At 44.3% G+C, this 19,005-nt stretch overlaps 1 protein-coding gene across 2 annotated transcripts in view; it reads left to right on the top strand.

Annotated features, from left to right (window-relative positions):
• Nucleotides 1–19,005, top strand: part of HDAC4 (histone deacetylase 4) — a 262,138-nt gene that overhangs the window by 157,583 nt on the left and 85,550 nt on the right. For both annotated transcript variants that reach the window (XM_050899544.1, XM_050899545.1), the window contains exons 6-7: nt 3,265–3,385; nt 9,094–9,215. In XM_050899544.1, coding sequence (XP_050755501.1) covers nt 3,265–3,385; nt 9,094–9,215 — 243 coding nt within the window. The remainder of the gene's footprint in view (nt 1–3,264; nt 3,386–9,093; nt 9,216–19,005) is intronic.

A 19,005-nucleotide genomic window follows, 5' to 3' on the forward strand; every position in this document is an offset into this window, starting at 1 on the left:
AAAGGTGATGATAATGCAGGTTTGCTCCTCTGGTGCCCGGTTGGCTGCCGGGTGCGATGCTTTCCATTTTCCTCTGGCTGCTTTGTGTTGTTTTCCGAAGTAAAGGCGGTCGGTTCGACATGGATGAAAACTATAAGCATTTCCACTTCACCCTGCTGTTCTCATCAGCTGTTGATATTCTATCAGTGTTCTGCTGGGCCTCTCTGCAAAATTGGTATCTGGCTATTCTCATTAAAGTAATTTGGAGATAAATAAAAATGCCTGAATCTCTGTAAAATGGCAAAAGCATCGAAGCACCTTTTGGATGAAACGCATAGGTGTAGAGGAAAAAACAGAATTTGGGGATGTTAAGTTGAAGATCCTGTTCCCATGGCTACAGTTTTATTTTTAAATTACTTTTTATTTAAGAATTACTATGGTGTATAATCGTTATAGCACCTCAGCTCTTAAGAATACTTAAGTTATTTTTCTCACATCAGAAAATTTCGCTAAGTGCAACACAGCTAAAATTGTCCCGATCTGAAATAGGAAGAGTGCGTAATAGATGTATAGTTTATTCTGCCTTCTTCCTCCATCACTGTAAGCTAAAATATATTGTTTCGTACCGTTTAGAAGGCAAATCACAAATCGGTTTAGATTAACATAATATCAGCTCCTTGCGTTCTCGTCTCGGCAGCCTTAACCTGTCCCTCATGAACTGGTATCTGCTATCATAAAGCTTTTGATCAAAAGCATGGCTTCCACGAAAGGAAGGAAAATGTATATGAAAGTAAAGGTGGTTTTTTGCGCAGGATAAGGAGCGATAGTCGGTCGTCCTGTCTTTCCACTGTTCGGATGGAACCTAGAACCGGTCCTGTGCGTCGGTGTTTCCAGACGCTTCTGGGCATGGACCGTTCAATCCCTTGCTGCTCAGGCAGCCTTGGACCGTGGCTTGTCTTGGATTTTCTCCTACAAGTTGGCCAGCTGCGATCAGCCCACGCTATCGTTAAGGGCTTTCTCCCGTTGATTTCCATTTGTTCTGCTCCTCTGCTCTTGCGTTGTGCAATCTCCTCCTTCCGCAAGAGCCTGGTCCTGCTTCTGCCCTCCCTTATTCTCTTCCCGCTACCCTTGCCTTATCCTCTGTTCGGATACTGTTTGATCCTGGGACAATGTGTAACTTGTTTTTGTCTCTGCGATAGTAACCTGGCTCAGTCTTTTAGCTCTTTAGAGCCATCCTGTCTGCAGTACTTTGCTCACTGTGGCTCTCTCCTGTTTGCAGTCTTATCGGTTGATCTGCTCTTTGCTCCCTGCTCCTCTTAAACACTCAAGCCCTCCGAAACGAAGAGGCCAGCTTCACAGCTTGGTTTTCCCCACCGTGCACGGCTGCTCCCCCAACCAGGGCTGCTGCGTGGGCTCTTGCTCTCCCGTTCCTTCTCTCTCATCCTCCTTTTATTCTGCCGTGCCTTTTGCTTCCAGTTGGGGTCGAGTGTCTTGCTTCCTGCCTATGGACTTATTCCATACGTATGGGCTTCTGATGTCTGACTCCTGCTCTTGTCCTCTTTGCTTCTACCCCTGCATGGTGTAGGCTATCGCGTATGTGACAGGTTGTCCCTTTCTGCCTTTGGAGTCCTCTTTGACATCTTTACTGGATATTGCACAGTACTTCTGCCTGTAACAATGTGACTGGGTCCAAAATAACCCAGTATAGTATATTAAAAGTGAGTTAGATTGTTTTTTTTTTCTTTTGATCTTTCAACTCAAGGGTCAAGAGCTGAGTAATGGTCAGAAGGTCTTACAGGACAGCTTGGTCCATGGCTCTGACGTTGCCCAGGGAAGGGGAAGCCTATACATTTTTATCTTGTTAAGCGTATATGGGGCCTTTCAGCTTCTAATTAAGGAGGAAGACGTGCCAGGGGAGCTTTTGTAAACCTCAGGATCCAAAAACGTTTAGCTTCAAATGTTCTAAATAATGTCAGATTTATGCAAAACTGACAGAACGCAGCCATGTTTGATTATTTTAAAGATGCTAATAGATTAAAGACGACACTTTTTGGAGAGAGAAGGCCTTTAGGCATGAATTTGTCACCTATTCTGGTCTAGCCATGTGGCTTGCTACGCTCATGTGAATTTATCTCCAGCTCCTCAGTTGAACTTCCCGCTGGGCTACACGCCAAACCGACGTTTGTAGAGCTAGTGAGAAACGCAGGGCTCCAAAAAGGTGAATTTTCAAGCTTTTCAACGCGGCTTCGGTGGTTGAACAATATTACATCTTCAGGCAGTGCTTTATAGAAATATTGCAGTTTGCTTCTCTTGTGGAGACACAAAAAAATTGTTTCCCTCGCCTGTCAAATGTCATTGTTGAGTAGGATCCAGGAGACAAAAGATCACCCTGTCGTATTTTACGTTTTTATTCCCAGTAGAGCAGACAGTTTTCCTGGCCTTTTCATTTTCTTGTAGCCCAGCTATTTTCCTTTGGAATTCTTGCTTTACGCCACGGTATAGATGAACCATCATTTTCCACATGTTCTGCTTGCCAAACTTTCTATGCATTACTCCATCAGAAACTCTGCCTGCGAATCTGTTCTGTCAACCGAATGATAATTTTAATCCATCATCGCAGTAAAACAGACTGGTCTCTATTGTGGAGGAAATAATGATTAGAAATTATACAGTTGACATTTTAACTCTACGCTACAAAATTACTGACTTTCTTCTTTAAATGTTAGATTTTCTATTTGAAGAAATAGATTGCACACTTGTAAATGAATCGGAATATTATGTAGGTCTTATTGTACACAGATACTTTTGAACAAAGAGGTCCCTATTTACAAGAGTTTTCAAGACAAAATCTACATGAGACATTCATCTCATTCCCCTTCTGCTTGCAGATGTGACATTTAAAAACTTGAGTGTACACAAGACCCTTTTTCTTAAATACCTTTGATTAAAAGAAAGCTGGAATACCTCGTACAAGTGCTTTATTCTAAGTGTACTTTTATGCAAGTGTAAAAATCCTCTTCAGAAATCTTTTATAGTGAAATGATAAATCTCTGATTAAATCTCTGTTTTCAAACATAAGTTGTGATCATATGCAAAGCTAAAGGCAAAAAAAAAAATAAATAAAGGAGAGCTCCTTACTGGAGGCGCTTTGTTCTTTTCTCTTTGAAAGAAAAGTTCTTCTTTTGGACTGGGAATCAAAGATTTAATTCTGAATCTTTTTAGAAATTGAAATTCTTGAAGGTATGTGAATTGATTAAATAACCTTTTTTATTTTTGACATTTCAGGTGCAGTGGCAAGCACGGAAGTAAAGATGAAATTGCAAGAATTTGTCTTAAATAAGAAGAAGGCATTGGCACACCGGAATCTCAACCACTGTATATCCAGTGATCCTCGCTTCTGGTATGGGTAAGTGGTACTGGGCTTATCTTTACGATTCAGCCGGTGCCACCTTTTTTCACAATTGCTGGAGATGTGGGGAGTAGACCTGATGTGTTTACTGGATGAAGCAGAACAGCGATAGAACCAGGATTTGGCTTTGCTGTACGTTACCAAAATGCATTTTTCAGAGGGTTTCAATGTGAATAATTTTCATATCTTCTGTGATGGTCACAGTATTTTTGTGAGTAGAGGTCTTTGCTGTCAGCTTTAATCCATGATTATTCAAACTCGCAAGTTCTGCCATCAAGATTAACCTTTATAAGTTCTCTAGCTTTTCACTCGGGATCTCGTCCTGCCAGGTGTTATAAAACTTGAACTTTAGTAAAACGGGGAAATTACTTTTTATGTTTAGTGGATTGCAACTCAGGATAGTTGAGCTAGCATTACATTTTTAAAGCCTTTAATGCTTCCTGCTCGTCTTAATCTCTCAAAGTTGGAAGTTTTTGTTTACTTGGCTCTTCTCTGTAAGCTGCTAGAAACATCAAGTGCATCCTGTCTGCACTTGTAGTCACAATTGCCCCAACATCTACGTTTTCAGCTGAAAATTTTCAACTGTTTCCGAGAAAACCCAAATGTCACAGCGGCTGAGAAGGTAACAGCTGATGTTATAATGACATGGGAACAAGGAGTGACTTCTTCCATTAGTTTAAATGCACCACGTAGCAAATATAAACGATGGCATTATTAACACTGTACAAGTGTCAGTTCCAGAAATTCACTTCTTCGTTGTATAAAAGAAAATCAGAAAATTTGAGATGATTTGAAAACTTCCACTACTATAACATTGTGAATATCTATATTTTAAAAAAAAAAAAAAAAAGAAAAAGAGTGTTTTGGATGTTGTTTCGGATGTTGTCTTTAGTGACCATAAAATTCATGAAATTTTAAATGACAAAAGTCAAGGAAATTTTGCCGTGAAATTTATGTTGAAGCTGAGTGTCTGACGGTATTTTTTAAGTCTTAAGAAATTATCATGTATACGGGGATGATGAGGTCATAGCCAGAAGATGTTTCCAAATTCAAGAAACTAAGCTGAAATTAAATTTGAAAGATATCCCAGCTATGAGCCAGTACAGAAATGCTGAAGTATAGTTGGCAGAAAAAATTCAAACCTTATTTCCAGTAGGGTGAGATTGAGCAGTTTTAACACATCTCTGAAAAATCTAATGAGATTTGAAAATTGTATGGTTATGGCACTGGTTAAAGTAGTGGAATGTTGTTAGTTTATGCAAAGATAATATTTAAGGCCCACTAGGTTGGTATGAAGGATAGCAGAAGAAATAGGAGAAATTGAATTTCAGTCAAGGCAACATAAATATCTTTTTTTAGATAACTGATTTTCCACTGTTCTTAATTGAGACTCGCCAAGAATTTGAGGATTTTGTTAAAGGCGGTTGAAGACTCTGAGTTCTCCAATTTTTTTTTTCCAGTTGGTTAAAATGCCTGCTAATGCAACAGTGGTATAAAGTCCATTAGAATTAAGGATAGTAAATAAGTGCTTTCTTCCAAACCCTTTGATCCTTTGGCCCTAGAGAAGCCTGGCGTAGATTTGCCATCACAGGTGAATTTAGAAAAGAGAAAAAAAAAATTGGGAGTGGTCTGATTTCCTTACGTTTTCAATTAACTGCTTTTTCACCGAGAATCCAGCATTCGGAGATGAATCGAAGAGCAGCGGTCTGTAATACCCCTCTACGTTACAGGGCCGGGGGTGATGCAGGAGGTTATTTAGCCAAGACGTGTTTAAGGTTTTAATACGTTCCCGGCCTTGTTTTAAGCTAATGTTGAGAACTTCCCAAGTACCAATATATTGTTTAGGGTTTATTGTGGCATACGTTAATCAAAACATCCCTTTCCTATGATGCTCCAGGGATGCCAACAGGTAGAGACAACGCACGAACTGTTGCACAAGGGGCCATCCTTTTCCTTAGGGATTTAACGGGCTTGCCATCCCCTCATCTTCCCCCCATCTGTTGTGAGATGGGGAGAGGATCAGCATTCCGGTTTCTAACACAAGATGTGAAGAGGGAAGAAAGAACCTCAGAGGCCCCACAAATCTTTCTAAGGCTCTGTGTCGGTGATAAGTTGCAGGCAGGCATGAGCTCGTTCTGCTCAGCCTTTGAGGAGGGCAGATGGCAGCAGGGCTGCACGACTGTAGTGTCTTATCTTGCGGTGGAGGATGTTTAAATGCACCCTTCGGTTGTTAAGGCAAAAGTTGAAGATTTTTCGTTTCCATTCTATTTAAAAAATACTGTTTTAAAAAAAGAGAAAACCTTTAAATTAATTACATATTAGTATTTATGTATATGGCATCTCATAGGTTACCAATTCAGTTATAGAGATATTTATGTACGCGCATACTTCTAATGTGATTCAGTTGGGTGGTGTTTGGATTTAACGCACGCAAATGAGGCTTGCAGAAGATAGACTTGACGCTCCTACTGTGAGCAGGCAAGCCAATTAAGTGGTAACAGATGCTGAAATAGTCTTTTAAATGACACGCCTGCTTTTAAGCACTTCCTTTGGTCTTATTAAGGTTTGTGAATTCCTTTTCAAAAAAATTTGAAAGCATTACTTGGAAAAAACAGATCTCCTAAGGGTATTGAACACCACAATGGTTCTACGTCAATGGCTGTGACATGAAATATGTTCCGTTGACATGTGAAATAGCTGTCGTTCCCCTGGCCCTTTGGGCCAGGCTTCGGTTGTCCACTGAGATGTCCAGATGCTTTTGCCTTCAGTGTCTTGTGTCTGTTTGAACTTCATTCAACACTGTCGGTTGCTGGTGCAACATGGAGTGTTTATAGTTAGTGAATATTTTCTAATTAATCACTGATGTTCAAGGGCATTGTCGCACGTGCGGCTCAACCGTTGAGATGAAAAGGGACCGGTTTTGGAGGTTTTGCAAAATATAGTCGTAGTCCAAAGGATCTACTAAACGTAAGAAAGGAACTTGGCAATGCTCAGTAATGTTTCTTGGGGGCTTTCACAGAGATCTTGCTCAGCCTTCAGCTCTATGGTATTCAAGTCACGTTGTAAACTCTGTTTAATATATACAGCTCCAGCCTATATGTAATAGTTTAAAATAGCTTTGTGGACTATAATTTTCAGAATACGTCGATGATAGGCAACAACAGAAGAGGTTCTTTTGAATTTCATTGTCAGACTGTCCCTCCCGGGGATTCTGAACCCACTGGACAGCCCTGCTCCCAGGAGGTTTTGCTCTTCAAGATACTTAACATAAGTAAGAGTGGCTTAGCAGGAACACAGACGGAGCACCTCGGGCTTAGCAAACAGGGCTATTATTTCCCTAGGAAGTCGTCAGAAATGCGCTTGGGAAGTAGCCACTCAATGCGGTAGCAATCATGAAAGGGAGTTTAACTGAGTATTTGCATGGTAAGGAGGTAGAGAGATATAATTACACATTAAATTATTCCAATGTACATAGGTGTCTACAGTGTCTGTACACAAAACATTCTAGCACAGATGCATATGTTTGAATATATATTCGGTTTACGTTGCTTGAATATGTGTGAAGTATGATGCATGCTTTGCTGTGCGCATGGGTTTTTGAAGGACCTCAGAGCTCAAAGAACAGAGGATGCGTTATGTGAAGGTTTGTGCTTTCAGGAATGCCTGCAAACTCGATTTAGTATACAATTTCATCTCTTTCAAGACCTCTGAAATTCTTGAACGGGCATGCAGACCAGTGCATTTTGCTCGGAGCAGCGTAGGGTGTTGGATCCCAGTCCTCGAGCCATATAATGTATTCCTGTTTGCAGAGTTAAATATCTGTCATTCAGCAACCCCGAAGCACATCTAAACAGGCCCTTTGAGTTCCTGCGCGTTCCCTAACAAAGCGATGAAAATAGCTTCAATGTACGTGATTGTGCAGCTTAAGTCACGATTAAAAAAAAAAAAGGGGGGGGGAGAAAGAAAAGTCTATTGCTTGTATAGGCAAGAGCAAAAAAATGTCATTATGTGACATGATGGGTTTGAGGGCTCTTGGCTTGCAGCGTCCAGGCTTCCTGTTTGTGAAACATCTCTCTGTGCCGCCTTCCCATGGTATGAGCAGATCCGGGCAGAGAAAGCGACTTCTGTTTTCGGGAGGGATTCAAATATTTTTCAGTTTGGTTCTGTTTTGATTTCAGGTGATGATTAAACTGTGCGTGCATGCGGGCATTTATTGGTGCGAATGTAAAAGAGTACACCATGTGCGCGAATGCTAATGAAAAATACAACTGTGTAAGAGCCCGAAAAATTATTCTGCCTGCATGTACGGAGAAGTTTGGAATATAAAGGGGGGAGGATTAGGAAACCACAGTGAATCATACTGCTTGGTAGGAACTGTGGGTATAGAACGTTTTGGTGTAGATGTTCAAATAAACTTCTCAGAGGTTTTTTTCGTAACAAAATCACGTAGAAAATTCGATGCATTTTCCTAACGTTTCATTAGCCCCCTTTTTTTTTTTTTGAAGGGTCTAACTTGTAGTGGAATTGATGCTATGTATCTCACCAAACAGCCTACTTCTGATTTGAGCTTTCAAAACGTACTGCTCAAGGAATTGGATAAATTGGTGTAATTTTCAACTGGGAATGGCTCATTTTGATTCCCTAAAGAACCTTTTGTAGGAGAGTATTTTTAACCGAGGTCTCCAAGAGTGCCTGGTTATTAGGCAATGTAAAATTTCAAATATTCGCTTCTTCTGACAAAGTGCTCACTTTCTGTTGTCTCATATTCTTTTGTATTTTGAAGAAGTAATACACGGTTTAAATGCTGGTTTATTTAAACTTAAAATGTAAGATTGCTTGATAGCCGTATGGCTGTCACCCGTATGGCTAAATCAGTCATTCTGTTGATGTAGCTACTCTGCTAACATGCACAGTCTGGAGATTTCCCGAAGTCTGGCCTGATCGGGGTTGGTAGAGCTCCTGAGAAATGGCAAAGCTGGGCACAAGTCATTAAGTAGGAAAGATGCAGCCAACAAACTGGTAGGAGGCTTAGAAAACTCATTCATTATTTAATATCCATAGCAAACAGACTGTAATTTACTTCCAGCAGCCTGCTCAAACAAAGCTATAAATTATCGGCTTCGAGAAGTTAATCTGGAAAGGTGTTGAGTACTTTGGCCCTATCTCTGCTAAGTACTTGGGTCAGGAGGCAGCGAAGCAAAAGGCAGAAGACCACCTATGCGGCATGGCTGCTGTTAGCCAGTTTAAACGTGTGGCGCTTAACGTGCTCATCCTTCGGTTTTGTTTCATCCGTCGGCTTTATCTACTGTGTCTGGGTTTTAGTCAGCGAAGGGAGATTGTTCGTTCGTGCTACGGTTGAGGGGAGTAACGCCACCTATGCTTAGCTTCAAGAACATGGCTTAGCAAAACCCAACCCAAGTACACGCTTAAAATGATACTCATGGTTAAATACCTTCATGAGTTGAGCCGTGCTCAACAGGGTAATTCTTACACTGAAAACGAAGCATATGTTTAGTTACCTCCTGTATATTAGAGTGTCTTTTTTTTGGTGTGAGTACCTAGAAGGAGAAAGCTAGTACCAAGATCTTTTCCTTTGCACCGTTCCCCATTAACTAAGATAACAGACAAGGTGAAGCTGCACTCGTTCCCTTTGTGTGTCACTGGTGTAAAGCTTCTCCCTTCTCTTTCTCTTTCCTCCTGTGCAGGAAGACACAGCACAGCTCTCTGGACCAGAGCTCCCCACCCCAAAGCGGCGTATCCGGCACCTACAATCACCCTGTACTGGGGATGTATGATTCCAAAGATGACTTCCCACTCAGAAAAACAGGTAGCACTCACGTTGATTTTCTGTGTTGCCTACTGTCTTTGCTGTGACGCTTGATCCTCTTTTTATTTTTATTTTTTTTTTAAAAAGGTACGTTACCGAAAAGCTGTATTTCAGGGGGTGACTTATTTAACAAGCACCCGCTCCATCCTGCTCCCCCTTCATCTGTCACTGTACGCGCAGTGTTAGAGGGAGGCTGGAGTTGCTTTGGGTCTGCGAACTTGCAAAGCTGCAGGCAGGAGACAGCGGAGTTGGGTGTCAAAGTTTTGAGAGATGTTTTCACAAAGTCAAAGCTAATACAGAGATCTGGGTGTCTGAAGTCGAAGTATGTTTTGCTGAGTGAGAAAAGTACCAAGAAAAGTTCATTTCTTCTGGGATTTGCATTTTATATACAAGTTTATACTTAAAATAAATAAAAATGTTTCTGCCAGTCAAAGCGTCGGGACTTCCTGCAAGGGTTTTGGTTCACACCTAGACAGTTATTTCTCAGTTAGGTTTTTCCCTGCACGGTGGCTAAGCAGGTCAGTTATTTCTCAACTATATATTATGTAAACCAGGTTGTTTTGGTTGGCTCTGGTCCTCAGCTCCATATCGCATGCCTAAGCCAACACAGCTTCAGCTTCTAACCTGGCCAGCTCGTGATCCTCGGCTGCTTCCTTCGGGGAATAGCTCAGCTTCTACGAGCTCGTCCCGATTTGGGGAGCGATGCTGCTCGCGTGGATGGTGCAGACAGTGCTGTGTGTTGGGAATCGCTTCAAAATAGAAAAAAAATCCTTTCTGAAAAGATGGAGGTGGAGGTAAGAGGAAAGCAGGGGTATGATTGAACTTCACACTTTCTGCAGGTGCTGCCTAGCTATTTCTCAGGTATGCTTTGCGGATCGTCAGACATGGAGGGGTGAGCACCAGTAGGCAAAAAGAGTGTCGTCCTTGCGATAAGGAATGATGACGGTGTGTGTGGATTTACTACAGTCTTTACTCAAATCGGCTGCCCTAAATCAGTTCCCAAGAGGTGGCAGCCCCTCCTTTTCCTTCTGGGAAGGGTATAGGTGTTCTCGTGGCACTTCTTCTCCTCATAGTTAAAAGTAGAGCAGGTCTTAGGTACAGTGAATGGTTTAATACAGTTCTTGTTACCTTTGTAAACTTGGGGTTTTTTTCTTCTTTCACCATCTGAGGAGGAAAAAATACACCTCCACACTGATGCCTTATGCCTCCGGCCTTCCAGTTCTGCGCATTAAAAGACCTTTTTGGGAACTTCTCATTCTGGAGAACAGCACCTGGCCTGCTGGATGGATCTGTGGATGGATTCCCATCTGCTGCGCAGTAGACTGTCTTCTCCCTCGCTGGGCACGATGGGTTGGGTGACAAGTGCCAAACACCTCAGCTGCACGAGAAGTCAATCGAAAATTGGCAAGCCCTCTCCAGGATATGGTTTTTTTTCCTGGATACACCTTGTACCTTTGGTGATGGTAGTTTTGACTGTGCCCTTTCTGGAGGACTCCAAAAGCAGAGCTTAGAAAACTGGATTTGCTGAAGGGTAGGGCATCTTCTAATCTCCGCTTGTAGATAATAAAAGACCAAACACCCCATTAGGTGCGGTAGATGCTGCTGCGTCGTCAGTGCCCGGGACAGCCGAAGTGACGCTTTCTGGGCTTCGGGACTTTGCCTTTCGTAGGGAAGGTGAGCGCTGGTGGAGGACTGCCCTCAAAGGAGTCTTCCTTCAGCTCTAAAGCCGATGAAGCACAAAGATGTGCTTGGCGTACGTGTCTGCCTGGGAGGAGGAACGCAAGCCCGGGCTGCTAGCAGCCCTTACTGCCGTTCGCTTCTCTTCTCCTGAAGGCTTTCAGGCTCCTCTGGGAAATCACAGCATTTCCACGCAGGGAAGCATCCCTTGGCACCACACCTATCGCTTAGGGCCTGTGGACAGCGTGATTCCGAGAGATTTTTAGCTCTTTCTTATACTTTGTGGAGCCAGGTGATCTGTTTCTGGTGTGTTAGCATTCCCACAGTGTAAACGGGCTTTGACATGCTTCAAAACCTCCCTTGCTCATCACTTCAGGGGACCTTACTTGTCAGATTGGGTTTGGGGATCGGTCGCCCTTCTTGCTCCCTGTGTTACGGAAGGGGATTTCTGCAGGAGAAGGAAAGCGTCTGCACATCTCGCCCCTTTGCTGCTTCCCAAACTGAGTTCTCAGTAAGACTCTGGCTGAATAAAAGCCCTGTCAGACAGGGTGAATTAAGGATGACAAAAGTATCTAATCACATTATTAAAAATGGAAGCAACCAAAATCATTGTTGTTTAAAACAGGAAGATGTTGAGCTGATTTTGTTTTTCCAGAACACTGATGCTTGTTCTTTTGGGGCACCAGCATTAATCTTTTGGGGACTGGTCTGTGATACAAACGAGTTCGCTTGCAAGGTTCAGGGGAGAATTTTTTTTTTGTTGTTGTTTTCTTTTATTTTCCTTTCAACGCGACAGCACTTCAGTCTCTGGCACAGCGATATCCTGCAGAAATCCCATTGCCAAGAATGTTAAGTTGCTTGGAGAAGAAAGGCTCCTGAACAGTCTGGTGTAAACAAAAGGCAGGGAAGGCTGGAGCCCATCCTAAATAAAGTTCTTTATTACGGGTGAGCTTTTCAGATTTTTGGCACCAGGAAAAACTCTGGCTTTGTGTTCGTAATTTAAAACCGCCATATCATGTAGTCCAATTTTATTAAATTTGATAAAATATTTGCAGTTCAAAAAAGAGTCCATCACAATACAGTTCTGATTACCAGGGCTGGAATCCAACCAACATCATCGGTAGGGATAGGGTGACTTAGGGGGCTGCGGGAAGGCAGCTTGAATGATCACTTCTTCTAGGGTCCGTTTGCAGAGCCGGCAGCGTGTCCTGCACGTTGAGAAATTTTTAGGAAGAATAAATATGTCATTGCGCTGGGTTTTAAAAATACTGCCTTTCTTTACTCTTATTTAAAGCATTCTTTACTCTTATTTAAAGCATGACGATGTGGTCACAGGTTATCCCTCTGTGCACGCTTGGAGAGAACCTGCTAGTCTAAAAACCCGCGTGTGAACGTTGTGAGGGAGACGCGGTGAACTGGCCGCGCTCGCTTTGGTAGAAGGAGATGCGTGCATGAACGATGTCTTGAGAGTGCTTGAAAACGTTCAGCATGGGAAACAGTCAACGCTTGCAACGCGCTCCTAATGCATCCTGTCCTCTGAAATCCTACCCCGTCTGATTTGTTTTACTAAATTATGTTCCAGTTCCTTGGCCATTTGGTTTCTGCATGAAATTGTTTTCCTGTCAGGCTGCTGGCTGGTGCAGCTACTAATTGCTTGAATCCTGTTCTTAGCCTGGCTGGGGGATGCATTTCACTCGGTTCCCTCTGTCTAAACACTTTGGGGCTCTTGCTTTTTTTTTTTTTAACTGAACTAAGAACAGTTCGGTTGGTGCTGCTCATGCTTTTGCTGTTAAATAACTGGATGAACACAAGGATTTTTATTTCCCCTTTTGTGTAGTTTCCTTTATTATATATACGTTTCCTTTAGTCTACGCATTTTGTTGACAGCTGTTGAGAGGGGGAAAATATAAGTGACCTTTTCTGCCCCCGGATCAAGGTTGGTGCCTTCCAAATTTAACGAAGCTTCATTATGTGCTGTACTGGGACTCTGTAAGAAAATCTCTGGAGAATCCTTTCAGACTGATTTTAGAGTCTGGGTTGGGGCAGTCTTTTGTAGCCTGTTTTGATAACCCTAAGAGTTGTTTGTCAACAGCTTTCTTGGAGCTGCTGAAGTTATTTTTAATGTAGCTCTTCAGTTTTGTGTTTCTAAGGAATATGAAGTCCTCATTTTCTCCCCAGGAGCAAGGTTGTTCATGGTGTTCCCTGCTTTGTGGAATGTGAGCAGTGGACGTATTAAAACACGCTCTTAATTAGAAAGCCAAGACAAGCACCGTCGCTGAGATTTGTAAAAGACTGAAGAGAATTATTTAACTTTTTAACATGCTTTTCCTCTTGCTTACTTAGGGGTTTTTGTTTGGTTTTGTTTGGGGGTTTTGCTTTTTTTTTTCCCCACATGCTGTGCAGGGCCGGACCGTGTCCTGTCGGACACTAGCCTTCCCACTTACTCCTGCGTAGAGGTAGGGTAAGGATTCCTCGTGTTCGTTGGGACTTGACAGCTAATCAGGATTTCTAATGAAAGCCACAGCATTTCAATTAGTTGTCGTTAAAATCAGGAGAAGTTTTGCCAAACTCGGCACCTGCTAGAGTTGCCTGGCCAACACGCATTCAGCTCGCTGGGATGCATGAACATTTCCCTGTATCTATATTTAAACGTGACCCCGAAGTGCGAAAAACAGCTCATTTCTTTTGAAGTACTCGCGAAAGATGTTCTCCGAAATCATAAGCGTAAAAATGGCTGCGTCCGTAGGACCCGTGCGGGTTGTGAAGCAGGCTCAGATCTCCTCGTGGTTTTGCTCCTGCTGTTGGATAAAGCAAAGCTTTCCCAAGACAGCTGCCCTCCTTCGACCCTCCTCGTGCCCGCGCGGGAGGGATTTGTGCCTTTGCTGCTGCTTAATTCCCCTGCCCTGGGCTGGCTGCTGGTCTTTAAACCTTTCTCCTGACAGATCTGTCAGCGGAGGTGGGATTTTTGACAAAGCTGATGTTATCAAAAATGCAGTATTGTTTCATTTTCTCCTTTTTTTTTTATTTGTGCTTCTCAACCCTCTGGTGTTTGCCAAACCGCTGTGGTTCGTTGCACGCAAGAAGTCCTCCTATGTCCATCAAGAGCGATGGGTGGCTCTTTTTTGGTGTCTTTGGCTCGGTTCCTGGGGCTGCTTGGCCCATGGCTGCTGCAGCCACGGTCACTGTTTTGCGAAGCATCGCTGAAGCTCTGGGTCCTGGCTTTTCCTTTACCTCCAGTATCACAGCTGGCTGCGCTGGGGAGGTGAAGATCAGAAGGACGTTGATAGGCATGAAGATTTTAAGGAGGCGAAGGATTCCTGTGGTCCCAAATATGTTTTCACTGCAGAGCTGTGGGATAGCGTCTCAGGGTGTGAGTTTCCACTAGTTCCAAAGCTAGACTGAATTGAATGCCAGACTGGGAGCTTACAAAGACATCTTTGGCCAGTATATGTCTCTGAATTTCCTGCCTAGATAGTAAACGAGCGTGTGCGTGCATGTGGTATGTACTTGGGGAGAAATGACAAGTAGAAAGTGTCACAGACGCCTCTTTCAGCTCCTTTTCTCTGGGGACCAGGGAAGAACAAGTATCCTACCCAAAAACCTCCCGTCCCAGCAATGTCTCTTGCCTTCTGCACAAGTCATGACAGAAGGAGAACCGGTTATAGGTCAAGTACTGTGTCTTAGGGCTTGGGATAAAGGAAAAAAAAAAAGCTGTCCTCAATCTTCACAGCCCACACAGTTAAGAACTGGCAGGAAAGGTCCGAGGAGAAGTTTTTAGCTCGACGTTGTCAGCCCATGGCTTACGCACCCCTTTGCTGTGGTGACTTCCCTCAAGGAGTAAAGGAATGCAACGAAAAGGAGACCTCTCCTCGTACTTGCCCGTATGTGGTACAAACGGGCAGAATCCGGCCCATCCGCCGCTTGGAGGGCTGCCCTGGCCAGTGGTTTTCCTGAATTTCACCGCCATTTGGGCCCTACTGCAGAAGGAGTCTGACAAATACGTCGCCCGTGCTGATGGTCCTGGCAACCGGTACAGCTTCCAGCCCACCAACCTCCTAAAAGAAATAGGAAAAGGTCGATGTTGTTCTTCTGGCTGAATCAAGCATGAGCAGATTGGGAACGATGACTTCTTCGAAGCCCCGACTTGCACTTAGATGGGTGATGGTGAGATGTACCTAGGCTGCAGGGTCCGATCGCTTGCTGCCCATCCGGAACTGGCCATGAAACGGGCAGCGCGGTCCTTCCCTGCCTGCACGTCCCTGCCGGGCACCACAAATCAGCGCTTGTGCACGGTGTATGCTCACTGGTTCACGATGGGGAGCCCACGGGCTGGCACTAACCGTCTCCTGTTTGCTAATATTCTTCTTTTTCTGTGCAAAGGAGAGGAGCCTGAGAGAGGAAAAGCCTCCAGCATCCCGTGATGTTGTTGGTTTCCTCGCAGTATTGCGGAAGCACAGAGTTGTTTGAGTATTATTTGCAGCTAAGCAGGTGAAATTGTTCTGAACTTCTTGAATGTAAAAGAAAGAAAAGGGAAATGAAAGGATTTGTCAATAATTAAAACGCTGCGTTTGTCAAGAAAGGCATAATACCTCTCTGAGTTAGTTCTGATTATTGGAATGTTTTAAGTGGTTTGTTTTATCACAAAGGTTGTTTAGAGGAAAATAGAGTAGGCTGAAATCCTGGTGTAGCGTGGGAGTATAATTTAGAGAAAATCTTTGAGCTTTGTACGGCATGGAGTGTCACTCAAGTTCGAGAGCATCTTTGCTTTCCCACCCACGTTGTCCTTCCAGCTGACGTGGTCAGAGGTCTGGCTTTCCTGGGCGGCTCGCTGTGTCCCAGGGACCCACGCACTGCCTCGGGGTGCGCTCTGCTGAGAGGAGGCACTGACCTGCATGAGAAATCCCTATTGTTGTAAATACCCTTTCCTGCTCCAAGTGGAGGACGTCAGTCTCTCTAATCCAAAAATAACTTATTAAAGACAAAAATTACTTTATTACTGCGATGCTACAGAATAGCTCTTCAGACCGGCCCCGTTGACATTTCAGAGAGCGGCAACAAACCGAAGTGCAGTTGGAGGACCAGCAAATGCTTGCTTTAGTCCCTCCATTTCTTCTGACAATCACGTCTAAATGCACGCTAGGGAATTCTTCGCTCCCACGTTTTTCTTCAGCGCCAGCGGCTATGAACTGTGTTCCATGGGCGCTCCTCTCCAGTGTTGAGGTTTGCCTAGAGGCAAAAGGAGGGGACACCCCCTTTCCTTGCTCAGGGCTCTGATAAAGCGGGTGCGCTTTTGACATGAGAGCTTGGGGATCCATGGGGGGAAAGCCGGCTCTTCCCATCAAAGCACTTCTTGAGGAGTGCTGTCAACGGTGCATCGAAGGAGAAACCTCTTCCAGTAGACGACCAAACAAAGTCTTCTGGTTTAGTGTCACCTTTGGGGAGCAGGGGCTCTGGGAGGCTGAGGACCTAGCCCTCAATCGTTCAGTGAACCCACCCTTATCCTTCTTGGTCCTCTCAGCTCCGTCTCTGCTTCACAGGGACTGCCAGGAGCGTGCATGGTTTCACCTCTGTGTGTGCGTATATATACATGCCCGGGTTTGTTCTGGCTGGAGCTGAGACACTTGGCCTTTGGGCCACTGCATCTAGCAGAAAAGAGAATCAAGTCTGAGCTAGGAGAGCGTGATGGATACGTGCCTGTCCTCTGTGGGACGGCTTTGACCACGAGCACCACGTGAACGGCATCCAGAGTGGTAACTTGGAGTGATTTCTCCAAACTGAAACAAAACAGCCGAGCTCTAAGGAAATTTGAGGCATGTCCTGCTGCCTTCTCAGTGCATCATTTCCCTCCTGACCCTCAGCAGGTCGCAGCCGTGTGTGACAGCATGAGATTGATTTTACTGGTTTTATGTTACTCTGTTACGGTTCCTTGGAAGAGCATCCAGGGCAGGAGGAGGCTGGAGGTAGGGTCGGTCGCTCCTTCCCATAGGAGCAACCCAGCGTCAGGCAAAGGGAGGGGGAGATGCTTGTGGGACAGGGCGAGGAGGAGGGGGGGGAATAAGGCAAACTGCACAGAGCTGGCAGGGCAGGGCATGGACTCGGTCATCGCGGCCGTGGCAGGAAGGTTTCTAGGTACAGAACAGATTGCAGCTCAAAAACAAGTGCTTGGTTGCTCCATGAGACTCTGCCGAAGGGCGGAGGGAACATCACCATGCATGTTTTGACCCACCTTGGACGTCTATATATTTACAAGTTACATTTCAGTAAAACTGAGGGCAGTTCTTGAGTTTAAAATGCCTGTGGGATTTTTTGGGAGAAGCTCATTTTGATGTAAGGAGCTTGTCCCCGAAAGTTGTGGCCACCGTGGGTCACTCGCTGGGGTCTCCCTGGTTTTGTAGCTGCTCCCTGCCCTCGCGTTCAGGCAGCCGGTAGCTCCCTCTGCTACAGGCACCGCAGCTTTTGGGTTGCTGTACAGGAATTGCATGTTTTTCTCCTACCTTCTGCAGAGCTCAGTGCTGTTTTAAACACTTTATTGGAGAAACTCGCTTGGAGGACCTCATTCTCTCCTTTCTATTCCTTATTCCCTTCCACGTGTCTCTTATCTTTCCTCTCAGATAATACTTTTGAACTGTGCAAAGCTGCTGTCTTTATTTAGACTTTGGAAAGGGAAGGACAGAGGCGAGATGCGGCATTTCCACGTGTTTGTTTTTCTGGTCTAGTTTTGGCTATTCACAGCGGAAACCTTTGTGGTGCTCCGTTACGCTGCGATCTTGCGTGGTTTTGTAGTCAGGCAAGCAAATGATAGTGAAGCTGTAAAAAGTGTCAACATTGTGTGCTCAGTTAAATGGGTGTTAAAGCCTTCTTTCTACTGCCGAGATGTTGCGACGACTAAACTTCAGCATGAAAAGTGTCAAATATTGGCCTTTAGTAAATTTTCATTTTAAGGACGCGGTCTTCCATAAATAGCCCTTCTACAGAGCTCTTACACAGTGCTTGTGCCAACACAGGGTGAGGAGAAAAGGAGGAAAAACCAGCAAATCTCTTTATCTAGCCCTTTCTAATCGTGTACCTGTGTTCCTAGACGTATTATTTCAGGTGATGCCATCCGACATGGTACCAAGATCGTAAAAAACAGTTTGTTTCTGCAGAAGAACAGGCTGTCTTGTTTTTAGTCTTGTTTTTCTTTCTAGTTTGGGAATTCGCTGCTGCCACTTTTGCCCTGTGGTACCTGTCTCCCCTAGGTACATTTGTGGGACCCTTTTCTTCTTGTCCCCCTCTATGCTGATGCCTACAAGTATTGAAAATCAAGAACATCGACTCCAGAGGGATAACGGTGAAAGGATTTTCAGTCTTTGCGTTTGACCATGGGTGAACTTTGCCGTGTCCGCCTTTACCAAGTCCTCCTGACTAGCTAGGTCACGATCCACTATTTTTGGAGAGGAGAGACCACGCCGTGCACACGGAGGAGCAGTAATGAAGGTCTGGGATAGAGCCAGCCGGGGAGCAAAGAAGCCGCAGAGTGGGGAGCGAATGCTCAGTTGCAGAATGTGTGGTCTCTCCTGCTGAAGCAGAAGATAATTTATCTTTATTAAAATTCTGGGTTGTGCGAAAGGCTGGTTTCAGACAGCTCTCTCTCTCCCTCTCCTATGTTTACCCATGGGGTGACCTGGACGTTAGAAGAGCGACAAGGTGATTGTGTTGGCCTTTGCCTGGCTGGTGAGGCTTAGTACGGAGCTTAAAAAGAATAATAAAGGAATAACAGCCCTTCTCAGTCGTCAGCTGCCAAAATTAAGATGTGCAAGGACTGGGATCGGGGTTTTCATGGTGCATTGTTTGCTTTTTTTCATAAATGTGGATGGGAAACGGGAACAGGGCAAACTCTGCCCAGGACTTTGTGTTTTTTGACTTGCACAGACTTAATGTCAGATTAGTTCAGCAGCTTAGGGGATGCAATTCTAGGAAGAAAACAATGAGTGACATAAATGTTGAAGAATTGGATTACATGGGTCCTGCTGCAATAAATGACGTATACGAGGGGTAACTTGGGTTTGAGCCTGTGCAAACTAGGGAAGCTTTTGGCTTATGTTCTAGTTATTAATTTACTCGGAGGAAAACA

Source organism: Gymnogyps californianus, chromosome 7 (assembly GCF_018139145.2).
Source record: "Gymnogyps californianus isolate 813 chromosome 7, ASM1813914v2, whole genome shotgun sequence".
In the NCBI taxonomy this organism is placed as follows: Eukaryota; Metazoa; Chordata; class Aves; order Accipitriformes; family Cathartidae; genus Gymnogyps; species Gymnogyps californianus.